General features: G+C 44.4%; 1 protein-coding gene across 7 annotated transcripts in view; it reads left to right on the forward strand.

Moving 5' to 3' along the window:
* Positions 1-234: 234 nt before the first annotated feature.
* Positions 235-16,429, forward strand: part of SAMD8 (sterile alpha motif domain containing 8) — a 206,355-nt gene continuing 190,160 nt past the window's right edge. For 3 of the 7 annotated variants that reach the window (XM_085608746.1, XM_085608747.1, XM_085608752.1), the window contains exon 1: positions 252-430. In XM_085608746.1, coding sequence (XP_085464872.1) covers positions 389-430 — 42 coding nt within the window. In that variant the 5' untranslated portion in view covers positions 252-388. The other 4 variants (XM_085608751.1, XM_085608758.1, XM_085608757.1 and 1 more) reach the window with 4 other exon arrangements.

Below are 16,429 nucleotides of genomic sequence, written 5' to 3' on the forward strand. Positions count from 1 at the left end.
AAGAAAATAACCTAGAATGGATAACTTAAAAAGGCTCTACATTTTACTTTGAGATGTTTAATAAGGAGTACACGTTCATAGTCTATTGCTTGTGTAAATGAAAGAGTCCATCACGGTTCTGCCTAACAGCAAGGCGTCCTGAATAGTGGTGGCGTAGTCTATAAGCAGAGTTAGCACTCTAGTTTGAATCTGTCTTTACCTTACACGTTTCTAATCCCCGCCCAGTTACAGTCCTTTCTCTAGCTCCATGATGAGAAGGAAGCCACACTGCGTTGTGCTGATGGCACAGTCCCGTTTCTTTTTTCATACCTACTGTTTATTCTGCGCTGCCCGTCTTCAGTTTCCATGGTGTTGAGCATCTACAGGTTTACGAAGACTGCACCGGGCTATGCCCGGGGGGAGCCCGAGCCCCTCGCGCTCTGGGCGAGAGGTAAGCAGGGGTTTCAACGATGGCTCAAAAACTACAGGTTAGAGGTGTAAGAGTGCGGCAGAAGAGAGGAGAGGCCAGAAGTGTTGTTGCGCATGTGGGAAAGGTGGGGACATAACACGTATGGGGTTGTGTGAGAGCTGGAGAGAGCGCGAATTTAGAAGGGTATGTGGGAAATAGAAAGATAATCTCAGTAATTTGAGCGCTGGTTGGTGAGCTGAGAGCTAGGAGAAAACACGGAAGCAGCGGATCGAGAAGTGGCGAGATGACAGGCAAAGGTGAGAGATGTGAGGCTGTGAGCTGAAGAAAAGGGTAGAACTGTCACTAAGCCGGCTTTCGAATGAGGGTGAGGCTAGATGTTCAAGCGAGTGATTCCATTATAGTGAAAGGGGAATCAATATTTTTAGAGGGGGATTCCGGTTTGCAAGGAGTGTCACCTAATGGAAGTCTGTGGAGGTGTTTTAAGAGGTTGTATATTTTAAAAAGATGATGTAGGTTGGCCAGCAGGAGAGGGCTCAGAACGAAGAGTAGTATGAGAGGGAAGAGTTGTGGGCAAGAAGAGTCAGAAGGGACGGAGTTATCCTGCTAAAGTAAAACTTGGCATAGGGGATTTGGAGCAAAGACAGTGGAGTCTACACAGGAAAGGAAGAGCTAAACAGGTGATAGTACATGTGAGAAATATCTGTGCCCGAAATATGACCGTGTGGGGAGTGGTAATATTTGGAGGAAGAAAGACCTGAGGAGCGAGTAAATGTGAGAACGATGAGAATGAGAGAGGTGAGTGACGAGAGTGTGGAAGTTAAAAGGCGGGAGCATTTTAGTTGAAATGGGGAAGGTACTTACCGCATGTAGAGGAGAGAAATTAGGTTTACATACATGATATCGGGATGGAATGAGAGCGCGATAGAGCCAAGCTACACGGTTGACTTAATTGGGCTCCATAGCAAATGCATGAAGCCATAGGAGCTTCAATTGCCACTCTGATCAATAGTGTTGCCTTTGCATAGCCACAAACTCAGATCTACATATACCAATTCCCTTCATAAGACGTTACTGGGTCCTTATTTTCATTTCTTTACAGTCTCCTGCTGAACTCCCATCCATCCTACGCTAACAATCTGTCACTTTTACACATTTTCTCCTTTCAACAATTCATTGTCTTTCTCTGACCTTCACCTCTTCTCTAGCGTTATGTCCATCTTTTCCATTTTTCCTTTTCGGATAATCTCAAGCCTCATTGGACTGTTTTTTATCTTACAATCACCACTCTTTCCCTTAACTCAAAAAGATTAGTGTTTCTTTCACCTTAAAATCTTCCCCTTTGCACCAGTTTCCCATTCTGGTGTGTCCTATATATCTCACTCTTTCATTGTCTCAGAGAAATTCACTCCGTTACAGCACAGCTGCTTCTCTACCTCAACGCCGTTTATTTCTGTTAATTAAAACCATAATATTTTACACAGCTAGATCAATAGAAAACAAATTTCAAATTCATTAAATGTAAGCAACTTCTTTCTAGCATTAGATTACATTTTGAAAAAGTTTCAGATAAAAATACCATGGCTAAAAATTATAAAAAGCAGATACTTGCGTGTTGTAATATTCCTTACGAGCAGCTCCAATGTAATAGCTTTATCAGTTTGTTTAAAGGCCATTAGTTTTCCTGCCTTTGTCTATTTTAAAGTGCAAGCGTGTTCGTGCAAAATCACCTAGAGGCAAAAAAGTTATTAAATAACAGTGCCTCTCCTATTTTACCTGTTTCAAATTTTTCTACTGATATAATGATCATGTACGGTCTTTTAAAGTTTTTTTGTAATAGCATTAAAACCAGGGTAAATCTAAAAGTGTAGACGTCACATTTAAATAGTTGATATATTACATAATATTAATCCGTCTCTTTGCTGCCAGTAACTGATCCGCTTTAAGAATTAAAAAAAATAAAAGCAGCTATTATTTGAGGAGTCTCCCCTTTCATGCAAAAGAGAAAGGCGTGTCGCCAAGTTCTGATGCCATATAATAAATGAAAAAGTCTTTTCAGTAAGACCTTGAATTCAGTTAATAATTTGGGACAGATTGATTAAAATGTGTTTGGCTTTCCTCATGTCTTTGACATAGTCTGCACTTGGTATCCTGTGGTTTCTGTTGCCATTTAGGGATATATTCTAATGTTTGACATACACCAAATCGTAGGTGATGTAGCTTATTTTTGTAAAATGATCTTAATAATGTGAAAAATGTCTGTGTGGTTTGTAAGAATCAATTATTGTCCAGGCGTGTCTTCTTTTACTGAGTTCCTCTTTATCTTTGTGCCATGACAACGTCCTTATTTGTTTGTTAATTACTCTCTACCTATCTTCTTCTGTCACCATCATGTCTCCAGTGCTCCACTCACCATTAAGTCCAACTTTTAATCTCTTGCCTATATCTCACAAGCATCTTTACGAGTCTCATTTTCTAATTTCTTCCAATTTCCTCACGCTATGCAACTTTTATTCTCTCTCCTCGTTCTTTCACTTTTTTCACTACCATCTCCTTTGGTTTTACCTCTCAAGTGCAGCTAGAACTTGCATTCTATCACTTGCATTCCTATTTTCCACCCGGCGCTACCACCTTTTATTTGCTCACATTAGTTGTTTTCTAGACACCCTCTCATCCCGTTATTACCCCTTCACTCCTCTAATTGCGTTCCCTTCTCATTTCCAGTTGTCTCTCGTATCTATAAGTGTAATTTCGCTGTTACTTTCAGTTCCTCCTCTTTAATTATCTCACCTATTTCACCCACGTTCAGTCCTGTCGTCGTCTAGACTTCTGTTATTCTCTCCATGTACCTTTTCTAGTTTATCTCTGTTTTCTCTGCCACTCATTGTCACTAAGGTCTTGTCCACTTTCACTATCTGTTTTATTCTCTCAAGTCCATCAGTTCCAGTTTCTCTCATTTCAGAGTTGCCAAATTCTTTTGCCTTAATCTCTTCCTCTGTTTCCTTCCACTGTCACTCCCATCTGTCTCTGCCTCCTTCTCGTTGCCTTGAAATTCACGCTCCTCTCTTCTTATCTTCTTTTTTTGGCTGCTTTCACCAATCTCCTACCACAGTCTTTTTACCTTCCGTTTTGTTCCTTCTTTGTTCCTTTTTCTTGAACCGGTTGCTTCCTTTCTGCCATTTGGCTTGAATGATTCAATCACACATTGGATAAGCCAACATGAGTATTTTAATTTTGCCAGTTTTGCAATTGTAAATTATTTACTCTGGGATCCCATAAATTAGTTGACAAGGTGTGGCAGATGAAAGGGGGTGGAGTCACGAGGGCGGAGTTCTACAAGCAAAGTCTGACAGTCAACTTATGCATTCATTAAAAAAAAAAATACTGCAAAGACATTGACAACAAAGACAAATGTGACAGTAAATGTGTTCTAGCTTACTCAATTGGTCAGAAAGGAGATGCATTTTAAAATATCTCACCTGTTGCAGAGATCTTTGTGTGTGCAGCAATTATGATAGGATTATAATAGCAGTAAGATACCCCTGGTGGTTAATATAGTTCTGGGAAAGTACTGCGTTTTAGTCAGTCACAGTTTTGACTCATAAAGGAAGCATTGAGAGTTAGTGTGCCTGCTTCAGAGCAAATTGTGTAACATGAAGATTACATATTTGTATATTATGTAGAGTGGGCTACTGTTTTTGACACTCAAATAATTCAGTCAGTTCCAGTTCATAAATTGCAATTATTTTATTATAGCACAATGATCTATTTACTGACATGAAGGAACTGCATGCAAACTGTAAGTCATGAGTTTAGATCCTTATTGGGTTTTTTCACCCTCCAGCTGTAGTTATTCTAAGATTGCAAATAAGGGTCCCATCGGGAATCAATAAAGTCTTGTTAGTACAGACAGCCCCAATCACTGTGTTTATGTTTTATATCCAAACTTTTTGTTTCTCCCGATCATTCACTCTTAACATATTATGTCTACAAGCATGGACGACATGTGCTTCCTACAAATGATCCCTCATTGTCTTATGTAACATTTTGTGTGCATTATTTGATATACTTGTATGTTTTATTGTTTCTGCGTACGATGTAAAGCGCTCTGACAACTTATACTGGGATGAATAGCACTATAAATGAATTAAATAAAAAAAAAAGCAAGTGTCATTCAAATCATTATTTCTTTAATCATTCTTATACACAGATGTGCCTTACATTTTTACAGTGCATGCACATCTCTAACATAGTGAGATTGAATGAAGTGAAAAGCCTGCCTCCAGGTCTTAGTTTCTACACAGCATTTGTGAAGTGATAAGCTGTGTGCCTTTGTTTCCCTCCATTACATTAGTGTCCAGTTGTCAGGCTCGAGAGGGTTCCCAGCCTGGATGCTAATTCAACAAAAGGTCTGATAGCCCTTTGTAATCAGGCCTTTGTTTTGTGTAGCTGGAGATGCAAAGAAGAAAGCCTCCTCGCAACCAGTAGGGGGCTGCTCCAAATAAACAGAAAGTAGACCACGTGTGGGCGCTGCTCATTAATTGTGTCCTGGTGTCAGAGAATTATACCAGGACATAGGACACGGACCCCCAGGTTGCCCCCGGCCCCGTCCCCATCAGTATCCACAAATCAAGACTTGAAGACCAGCGCTGTGGGTAAAAGAAGCCATGTTTATTATACACGAACGCATATAAACATGACAATATATCATCAATAATAGTCAAATTTCATACAACATATATTTATCAACTTTGTTCACTGAACGATATTTTATTCATGTTGATCATAACTTCATAATCTATCAGCAGAAATGACAGAACTTAATTTATCGACAAAGAATGTTCTCTATCGCTCCAGCACTAAGGGGCCTTCTGGCTCGCGTCCCCAACCAACTGAGAACCATGCAAGGTGCAACCCACCTGCGTCCTTGAAAGGTGAGCCCTTGCCATCTGGTCCTTGTCCGACACCTGAGGGGCCCACCCCTCCACTACCAGGCTGCCCATCGGGGCTCGTAGGGAATAACCAGGGACGGATGCCCCATGCCCTTGTTTGTAAACTGGCGCCCTTGCCCCCAGCCGGTGTCTCCATTCTCTCTGGGGTGAGCTTACCGTATCTCCCCCCTCAGTGCTGGCCTAGGGAGTATGCAGGAGGACTCCCCTTAACAATGTAAGGCAATTTATGTGGCCTCCTTACCGCCACAAGGGCGACCAGGGCCAACCGCACTTCGCCCTCCCCACCACCAGGCAACTCCTGAACCATCAAGTTCCCTCAATCCCCAGGCTCTGAGCCCTGTCGGATTCAAATGCCTGAAACCACCAGTCTGAGTCCCAGGTACACATGTGCCCACCATTGCAGTGCACCATATGATCCCCAAGCCTAATTTGTGGAGCGCTACCAAGCAGGCCCCTGCCCCAGGCAACACTAGGCCATACTGGCCCTCAAGGCACTTGGCCAAAACATTAAAAGGCACTTGACCGTAGTCCTGGCCCCGAATTGTTTCTACGGCACTGAGACCACGTTATCTTGGGAACGTCCTATCCCAATCGGGTGAATCCAGACAACAGAGCCTCCCCCGCGGCCCTGTATCCCAGCCCAAACATATTATTACCTCCTAAATGTAGGATAACCAACTCTGGGGACTGCAGTCCCCCATGACACATGGAATCCTCCACCACCTGTGAATGTGTGCGATCTGAAGGCCCCCCACGTAACCCACATGAACGGGAGACACTCTCCCAGCCCCCTGCTTCACTCACGCCACAGCTGGCAATGAGCGATAAGTGGCTCATCGCACGGGCAAGTGACCCAGCACCCACACAACTTTGGAAGACATACTACCATACTCTCATCCGGTGAAATATCCGGCTTGCTGCCCATGTCGCCGTCCCAATTCTGATTTGAGTGACCAACTACATCAATCCCCCCGGTCGCGATAGGTCATCCCTTTCCCAGTAGGATCAGGCTAGAACTACTACCCCCCCCCCCCCCCCAGGGAGTGAGCCTGCCTGCGTAAGAACCCAGTGCCCCAGGAACTGCAGACCTGTCCAGTGCACCGAGTCACAATGTTTTGCTCCCTCTGAGGGCCCCCTCAACCACCCCTGCACCTGCTGCAGGAAATTAAGGAACTTCGTCGAAGTACTTCCCCCTACTTGGGTTTCCCCAACATGTATCCTTCTACGGTCTTACTCCTTCAGAAGGAATCAGCCCCATTCTGTCTCCCCTAAGCTTTGCAAAGAAAACGATCACCGTTTATTGGGTTCTTGCGTAAGATACCAGCCCGCTTTGTGATACCAATAACTGCAAGACGCCCCACGTGGGCCTCCAGTGAAAAAAGGCTGGGGGGGGGGGGGGGGCTTTCATCCCCCGCGGACACGCAAAGGCCCTGCAAGCCTTAAGCACTTTCGGTCCTGACTTCTGAGTGCGCTCGCAGAGCAAGGCCCCTACCACTGTGATAGGGTCGGACTCCCATCCATCGAAGAGATTGTCAAGAACCTAGCTATCTGAGCCGCTTCTTGCATGGGGAGCCCCTTAATTTCTGCTTATGTTATGCGCGCAGCTGGAATCATCTCCGCTTCTTCCCTGGCCGACATTGCTGCTCAGAACTAGGCCAGAAAAACTCCCTGTGTAGCTGAAAGTGTCCAATACTTATACCAGGACAAGTATGTTGGCCCATCCACGTGGGAACCCCCTCTCTTGGCCGAGTGGTCAGGGTCCACCCTTCAAAAAAGAATGGTTAGGCGCCATCTACCCGCGTGTTCCCGACTTGTGCCCTGGAACTGGCTAGCTACAGCAAATCTATCTTATTGGCTGAACAAGAGACTAAAACCGGAGTAAGGACGGGCTGCATACGAGTGTATCAAGAGCCCTGTTAAACTAAGGGGAGAAGAGCCCCCTGCACGCATCACACAAGGTTATTTGTAACCTATTCTATTAATTTTTGTAGCGTGACCCAACGGTATTGGAGCGCCTTCCATGAGCACCAGTTACGTGACAAAAGGCATTCATTTTTGGTAGGCACGAGGAGATTAATTGATTTACCCAGAATCACAAGATGTTGAACGGACGCAGAGACTCGACCCTGTTTCCCCAGGTCCAACCTCGGCATAATACCAACCTTTTCCAGTGGCGCTGTTATGGTGTCTAGCCACGCAGGAGGTCACTCTATTTCGTATAAACGAGATGTGCCACTATGAACCAGACTGTAGAGTCTCACATTGGTTTGATATGCGTAAAACTTGCGCACCATGTGACTGAGCATGTCCGTAATGTTTCATGTGAATCGGATGGTGGGCCACGGGACCAAATGCCTTTAAGATTTACAAGAGATAGTAACCAGTTAGCTGACAACACAGCAGTTCTGTCACTTTTGTGCACCACCACATTTCATGGAAACACTAACCTGGTGTGTCCAAATATTCCCCACAAAGATATCAGCCACAGCATGAACTGCCAAACCACTGAAAGCTATTCTTGGCTCCAAACCAAGTCGACCTTGAAGCTATGTTGGTATGGTACCTGTAAGTGAAGCTAGATATAATAACCCTATAATCTATTGATTATATTTTTTGCAGCACATATTTGCAGTTCAGCATACAAAGTTAGGAATTAAACTGAATTCCTATCCACTTGCGACCCTAGCACCGAAATGCTGTACTTTCTTCTTTTCTAAGCACTATAATTTAAATGACAAACATTGGCCATTTGATGGTGGTTCCCCCCACAGAAGGGTGGAAGATCTTGGGATGAGATCAAGAGCCTAACATTTGGCAGTCGCGAGCGTTTGGCTCACTGAGCTATCCTTCGGCCTAGCCGTTTGACATTGCCCATCTAGTCTGTCAACACCCATTCCCATTTTCCAATGGCTCTGTGCAGCAGTCAAACCCCGCAGCGACACGAACCGTTTATACCGCAAATCGAAAAACGACTGCATGGGAAACATACGAACTTCATAGTAGAACATCTGGAGCGATTAAGGTAAAGAAGGCACCATTAGCATCAGTAGACTCCATGTTTAGATACCCAATTTTGCTGCCGAGGCACTCCCTCCTTCCACACCCTCAAGTCGTAAAAACAGTGAGAAATAACCCCAACCCTTGGCCCCTTCCTTCTCGGGGTTCTCAGTCGCAGGCGCGTTAAAATGCTGAGCGAATTACCTACTTCTGCCAAGATACACCTTTCCGGTCACAAAATGAATCCCTGACAAAATGACTCCCCCCTTTTACCCTTCCGAGAAGGATAAAATGTATGCAATAACACTTTTAGTGGAGCCTCGAGACTTTGCTAACTGAGTTTAGTAATAATCTCTATTAAATGCCCTACTCTGTGATCTAAAAACCAGTCATTCTCCGTTACCTCTCTCTCGACAGATCACCGCTAAGGTTGAAAGCAAAGTCTTCTTTCATTACCATTCACTAATTGGCTTCTCTGTACCCAGATCAGTTTAAAGGGGTAAGTCGAAGATCAGCCTCTGTGCCCATTCAGTCCTTGGCCTCTTTGTCCGTATATCAACACTAGGGACGAGTGGGAGGTCTGTCTTAAAGCATAGTCTCTTTTTGACTTCTCCAAAGTGTGATTCTTCAACGAGGAGAAAACACGTCACCAGAAGCAACTTTCTTGGGTAGAGGGATGATAGTGCTAGACGTTTTGAGCACTCGAATATTTGCAAGATTTCCGGAAAACACATTCCTTTTTAAATACTCCGTTACTAATGTCAGTGGAGAACCAGATTACATTGCAAACATACCACCAATGCATCCGCCTCAAGATTACATAACAGAATGAGGTATACAAATCATAGAGATGGCCCACTAAAACTCGTACCTGACAAACCTAAAGGAACATCTCTCAGAACATACTACAAAAATGTAGGAAACCATTGAAGTGACTTTATCCAGATGAGATCAATTTATTGAAGTGTGCACTGAAAAGGACGCAGACTCTCATCCACCAACCCAGGTGGCACGCTTAATCACTACCCTAAGCTATCCCTAGAATGATATATAGCAGAGGTTAGTCGTCAAACTTTTATGTGCTGTAACCTCCCCCTGAGTAAAACATTTTCAAGTCGCCCCCATACCCTACGAAACTCTAGCGTCAAGATTGAGTGAAAGGCGGAGGTAAGATGGGGTGTTGCTTATGAAATCCTTTTAAGGGGTGCCATTTATTTAGCCCAAAACAAGATTTGGAATTTACAATTGCTCCGATGCATCAAGAGAGAAGAAATATTGAACAAAATATTTAGTAATGCTTTATTTTATATAAGCAAAATATAAAGACACATTTTTAAAAATAGGATGGTGCATAACAGTTCATACCTTTTAAATTTACTATTCATGAGGTTGATAGATTTTACTTTTGAGTTCTTTTTTTCTTTCTCACAACAGTAGTGAGGAAAACCATGAGCAACCCATTAAAATGCACAGTTGACAACATTCAAAATCTGCCTGTTCTGAAAGAGAGGAGTTAGGAGAGATTGCTGTATCTCGGAGGTGCCAAGAATAATGACTTTTTTTTGTTTTATTTAGCGCTTCATATTGACTTCTGAGTTTGATCTGTAAATAAGTGGTGCTGCTGTTACTCAAGTAGTGGTTATTGCTCTTGAAAGAATGCTAGGTTAAGTTATCGATGCCACGATTTGTAATCATGACGTGTATTCCAACAGATGTCGATCATAAGTGTTAGCTTACCAGAACTACCTGCAATATTGAATGGGTGTCTATTCCAGTGCTGCAAATGTTCAAGAACAAGGGATCAAAGTAATGGTTTGGAAAAGGGGTCTAGAGCACAACACAAGCAAGTTTTCCCTAGAGATAATTGGTAATGCATGGAACCGACAACCAGTATATGTGGTGAGGTGTAGCGAGGCTTCTTTAGAATAATTTTCTGTATAGTGCTACTACATACATACAGCCTGCCATTTCCAAGCACTGCAAATAACAAGTGGACTGAAATTCAGAGTCCCCCAGGCAGCCTTCACCAAAGAAAGGAAAATGGGCCCTCTTTTCTCCTAGATTACATGTAAAAACAGCCACAAATGAGGTGCAGTGTCCCCTTTACATCCTCGCCACTGCACCTGCTGCAGTATGGATGGCTATACTCCTGCATAGATAACAAAAAGAGAGCCCCTGTGCCTGTTTACTCTTCACTGAGTCAGCACTCTGAGGTCCAGAATAGGCTGTCCTTATGCCCCTTAATAATCCTGTCACCTTTATAATCTTTTTCCATATAGCATAATCTCCACCCACCATTTTAAGCACTGTAAATAGCATGTTAAAAAGAGCTTTTTTGTCTCTCTTCTCTCGCCTAACCTGTTCCTCTAAGTCTTACAGCAATCTGGCCTCTGCCCCTTTATAATTCTGTTCTGTATAGCACTGCCCACCATTACTAAGCACTGTAAATATGAGTTAGAAAAATAATGTCACACTTACCTTTTTTTTTTTTTAGCTATTGTTCAGAGGACCCTAGAAGTCCGGAACCCAAGCCACTCTGCTAGCATGTACTGCAACTTGGGTTGTCACCTGGTCAATACATTAGAGGGATAGTTGGTATGCCTTCTGATGCCAAACCTGGCTCAAAGTGCCAAGTGAAAACCCCACATTTTAAAGTTTTAAACCCAGAACTTTAAGTCGGCAACCACAAATGTTTTATTTTTTTTACCGCCTAGGCTGCCTGAGATGGATCGGTTAAAAGAAAAAAATTGTGCAAAAGCGCGTTAAACATTTTTCATAAAATGGGTGAGCGGGTTTGAGAGGGGGTTGAATCGACATGAGCGGTGGGGGAGGGAGGAGAAAGCAACATGAACAAAAGTACACAAGGACAGAGGGAAACCACATAGGTAAAAGAAAACTGTATGGAGCACGGGGGATAAAAATACAGGCAAAAGACAGCAACACAAGTAAGGGTAGGAAAGCACATGGCGAGCTGGAGCAATGTGTGGCTGCAAAAAAGCATATGAGGGAGACACCTGGAAAACACATGCACACTTATGGAGTACTTAAGCAAAAAGTAAAAAGGCAGTTCCCTTACAACGAGCAGTGGAAGCACAGAATCCAGCCAGTCAAAGAGATGGTAAAGAGGCTTTTCTCCATGGGAGGGACAAACGCACGATAGACAGCCTGAAAAGAGAAATACATCGACTAGAAAGCAAGCTAATAAGAGTGACAATAAACCAATCCCTTAGTAAGCAATGGATGCCTATAATGCCCTATAAGTTCTTTGTAAGCCCGCAATATATCTTTCACAGACAGACAGGCTCGACCTAATAACACTGCACAACCCTACCAAGGCCAGACCTATTAGATTTGCCAGTGTTTGGTTTTTTTAACAGCAAAGGCTTCTGTAAGATTGCAACTGGTAGTTAACAACTTTGTTATCGTAGGGTTGGCCTGTCCAGCGAGGGCATAATCAATCACTCATGCCTATTTACACTCCCACAGGCGGAGTGCTGCAGCGACTTGCTGCGGACACGTCAGACGTATTCATTCCGTGCTCGTGGCTGTACCCTGCCTTCAAAAGGCTGGAGCCTGAGACGGTTCCTTTGCGCCAAGGGTGCGTCCGCGTGCCGCACCGCCCGTTTCCAGGAAGCGGTTTCGGCTGAGTTCAACCCTCTCGAATAACCTGTGACCTACTTCGTCATGAGAGGTTTCTACCACACGAACTGCTCTGCGGTCCCTGGAGAGACGAGCGAAGTGGCAGGGCTCGGGCTGAGGGTGGAAGACTTGGCATTACTCTGCCAAGCATGAAGGCACGCCAGGCAGCCGGCAATGTGGCGAAGGTTAGTCTGCGCAAAACGTGCTCCTAGGTGGTGTGGTGGATGGAGGAGGAACGTTGTTGAGTGCTGCAAACGGATGCTGGCCGGGAATGTAAACCTATCTAATGGCTGCGCCAGGTTTTCCTTTCTTAGAGGTGATGGAGCACGTGTCTCCATTGAAACCCACGTCTGCGCGGGCGGTCATAAAACACACCCACTCTCGTTTTTTCAGTTCCGAAACTTGCCCCTTAGGATCCAGACAGACAGGTGGCAAACAAAGTTTCTTCAAACCAGCTCGCATGGCACTGTGCCTTCCTTACAGTTGCCGGCCTTCACTGTTTCAGCCCAGATCGCCATAAGCAGCTGAATAATTGGGTTAGGTGGCTTTGCGGTGGATCGCTCCTGCTGCAGCGATTCCTGATCTGGATGCTTCAATCCAGACAGTTTGGGTCACCTTTTAATCCGACGCAGGATGACGAATTAAGACCTTGAAAGCAGTAACGCTAATTACGGCCCCCGGCTTGAGCAGCTGTCAAAGGAGGTAAAGATGTGTTGCAAGTGCTTTTTCCAAAAATGTCTACAAGTTTTGTAACATTTTCTGTGGTGAGCTTATTTTTTTAAGACTGTCTTCAGGGGTCGGTGACTTCAATCGGATGACTGTCAGTGCTCTGTTTTGTCATCAAGGACCCGTACTCGCCTCTTTAATGGTACACCATTCAGTACTTGGCCCTTGATAATCTCTGCTGATGTGCTTCATGTTACTTCAAAAACTTTTTCGCTAGCCACGCAGACCTCCTCCCATCTTGACAGCCCCATTAGACCTGCTGTGCAGAATGCACCATTGCACGGGCCGGCGATTTGTCTAGGTTATTGAGGTTCCATTTCCAGGCTGTCTTCCTCCGGTGTGGACTAACTACATACTCGACTTCATTTATTGGTTTAAAGGCAAAACTAGAAAAGAAATCGAGCGAAGGCTAAGCTTTTTACATCCCCGAAATGCCACCGAGACCAGCTGTCATGCTAATGCCCTGTTATTAGGCAAACTACTATTATTATTTGGGACCGGCAACGCGTTCTTCCGCAATTATCAGTCTGTGCCTCAAACTCGCAGTTTTGTCTCCACTTTCTGAATGTACATTTGTGTGCTGCCCTAACCGTCTCTGAGCGAGTGGAAGGTGGGGTTTATTCACGGTAAGACTTGCAAATTGTGAATTGTAAGGGTGTTGTTTTCCAAGTCTTCTGATGAGCTGTACATGGTTTAAATGGGAGGACCGAGGAAAACTCTGTTATAGGAAAGGCCATGTGGTCTGAAAGGATCAGGTGGGTGGAATGCCCATATGATCGCCAGGTGGCAGGTAAAAAGACGGTTAAGCTTCGGTAGAGGGTACCATGCATCCGTAATGAGCTGGCAAAGTGAACCGGTGGGGGAACACAGGCTGTGCTCGGGTATGTAATTAGACAACGGAGACATAATTGAACCCTTTGTGAAAGTGGGTGAAGCTTTGCTACTTTTCTTTGAAAAAAGTGAAGTTTCGACTCCTCTTTCCCCGAAGCTGGTTATCCTGCCCATGAAGAATGAGACATCTGTCTGTATGAACATAACATAACGTGTGTATTTGTAAAGTGCACGTTCACCCACAATGGTATCTTGGCGCTGAATAACAGATGTTTATTGTTACCCAACTCAATGGTACTCATTTATCGACCTCTGATGGATGAAAGGCTGAGTGGACCCGCCGGGATTTGAACCTGTGACCATGAGGTTGAACACAGGCCGCTGAAGTGGACACATTAGTCTACTGAGCCACCAGACCCGACATAAAGTCCTAGCTGCCATTGGCGTCTATTACTCACTGACACACAGGGCTGTCCTTAATTCTGAGCAGCAGCTGATAAGCATTGCTTCTCCATGGCATGCATTTTTGGATTTCCTGCCACTGGGAAGTCCTGTCCCTTTGAGTGCGACTTCCGGACCCTGCTGTGTTGGAGGGGGATGATTGACCATAAGATTTATCTTTGCTTTTATTTCTAATTCACTTTTTACTGGCATGGCACAGCAGGGTGCTTCCGTGGCAACACATAGTGACGTTTATTGAGCACACTGGCCCTAGTGAAAGTAGTGTGATGAATAGATTCATTCACTCACCTATTGATACATCCAATCATCCGCCCAATCAGACATTAATTTTCCAATGCACCCATTCAAAAATGTTCTCCCATTTTATTTCTGCTACAGATTCCTACTCGCTCACCCATTCACCAACCTATCCATTAATCTTCTGGCCTGCTCCCCACATCTAAGTAGCAACACCTTGACTCATCCATCCACCCATTCGTACTCATCCCTTAATGCATATATGTATCCACTCACTGATCTATTCACCTAAGCACACAGTTATGCATCAGTTAAAAACGTGTTTACGCAACACTTAAGCCACCAACAACCTTTTAGCATCCATGCAATCACTTATCCTCGTGTACCCAATTTCCCATCCTCCACTCCTCCTATCTTCATCTGTCTTCTTACGAATGCTTCACTCCCCTCATCTGTAAATCGACTGTAGTCACTGTTCAACGTCTCACCCTCTCTCTGGTAAAGCCGTGGGAACTGGACACAGTATTCCCTATGAGGCTTAAGTCATTTTACACAGTGCTAAGGGGCAGTCCTTCAGAAATTGACACACCACTCCGGATGAGGCCTACAGACCTGAACACAATAAGCAAGACATGGATTTAGAACTGGGCACAAAACTATTGATGAGACCTTTAGAACTGGCTACAGCACTCCAGATGAGATGAAAAGGACTGAACTCAGTACACAGATGAACTTCCCAAGCTGACCTCAACACCTCGGGTCAAGCCTCCAGAAGTGACATCACACTCCAAATAAGACCTTCGGATTTGGACCCAACAGTGCCAATGTGGTTGCCGGAACTGGACACAGTTCTGCAGATAGTGTCTTGTGCTGGATGGAGAACGCCAGATGTCCGCTCTGAAATTATTAGTAAGCTTTGTGACCTGGATACAGTACTATAGATGGCGCCTCAGCCACTTCACACCATAATCCATGTCAACCACTACAACTGGACGCAGTGCACCACATGTTGCCTCCAGAACTGAAGAGAGTACTACTGATGAGATTTTACTAGTAATGTGAACACTGAATGGTATCAATATTACCTTCCATTGCTATTGGTTAGAACTTTGCCTTTGCACGCGTTCATCTTAGTTACCCTGCATCCCTGTCATACATTTTCCCCACTTCGAGGTCATCTGATAAAAGAACTATACAATGCTTAATGGTAAAATAATTTTGTGATGCTGCTGCAATCTACTCTGTGCACTCATTCAGCAGAGGTGTGGTGGGTGTTATGTATGTATATGTGTGTTTTCTGAGCACCCTTTTGCTGCCCGTGCTGTACCTGTTTTGTGTGGTGTATGAAGCTTGGTAAAATCGTGTCACTGTACAAAAGCCCAAACTGAATTAGTTATTTTTTGTTTCCCTTCTACTTGTCAGGCCCAAAGAAACGTTGTACACGGACATAGCTGCTAATGCAGCAGATCTATGTGTTCCAAAACCACGTGGTAACACTTTACAGCAAATTTTTGCTAAACATACTTTTTTTGTCAATAATTATTTGGAGCAAAAGACACACAATTGATGGACGGAATGCAGAACACATCAAAACATTCACCCCCAGTCAAAAGATCTGGGTAAAACCCATCATTCTTTTGCTCACCATGCCACCCCAGTTTAGACCTGGCCATTTGCAAATCAGTCTTGACCCTGTGCCTGGGAACAGTCCAGCTCGAACTGCCAAGCCAGGCCCTCCCTGGACCAGAAACGAGCATCCTAGGACCAGTTTCGGGGTTTCATCCCTCTTCAGCCAGTATAGCTTGATTCCAGTGGCACAGTGAGCCCGGGACCCACGTCTGGGCATACCTGGCGCACTTAGGGCGAGAAAGCAAAAGACACACAATTGATGGACGGAATGCAGAACAAATCAAAACATTCACCCCCAGTCAAGAGATCTGGGTTAAATCCATCATTCTTTTGCTCACCATGCCGTTCTTCTTGCTCATTCTGTCGTCCACCCTAGATGGAGTCCAACAGAAAAGGACATTTTGTTAACATAGAGGTAAGTGGTGGGACCGATTTCACTTCAACACGTGAACTGTCCGTCTAGTAATTAATGGGATGGACCAGTCTCAGATCAGCATCCAGCAGCAATTGGAATTGCGTCCTGTCCTCAGCGATAGTCAGTGTGACTGGT

Source organism: Triturus cristatus, chromosome 1_2, assembly GCF_964204655.1.
Source record: "Triturus cristatus chromosome 1_2, aTriCri1.1, whole genome shotgun sequence".
NCBI lineage: Eukaryota > Metazoa > Chordata > Amphibia > Caudata > Salamandridae > Triturus > Triturus cristatus.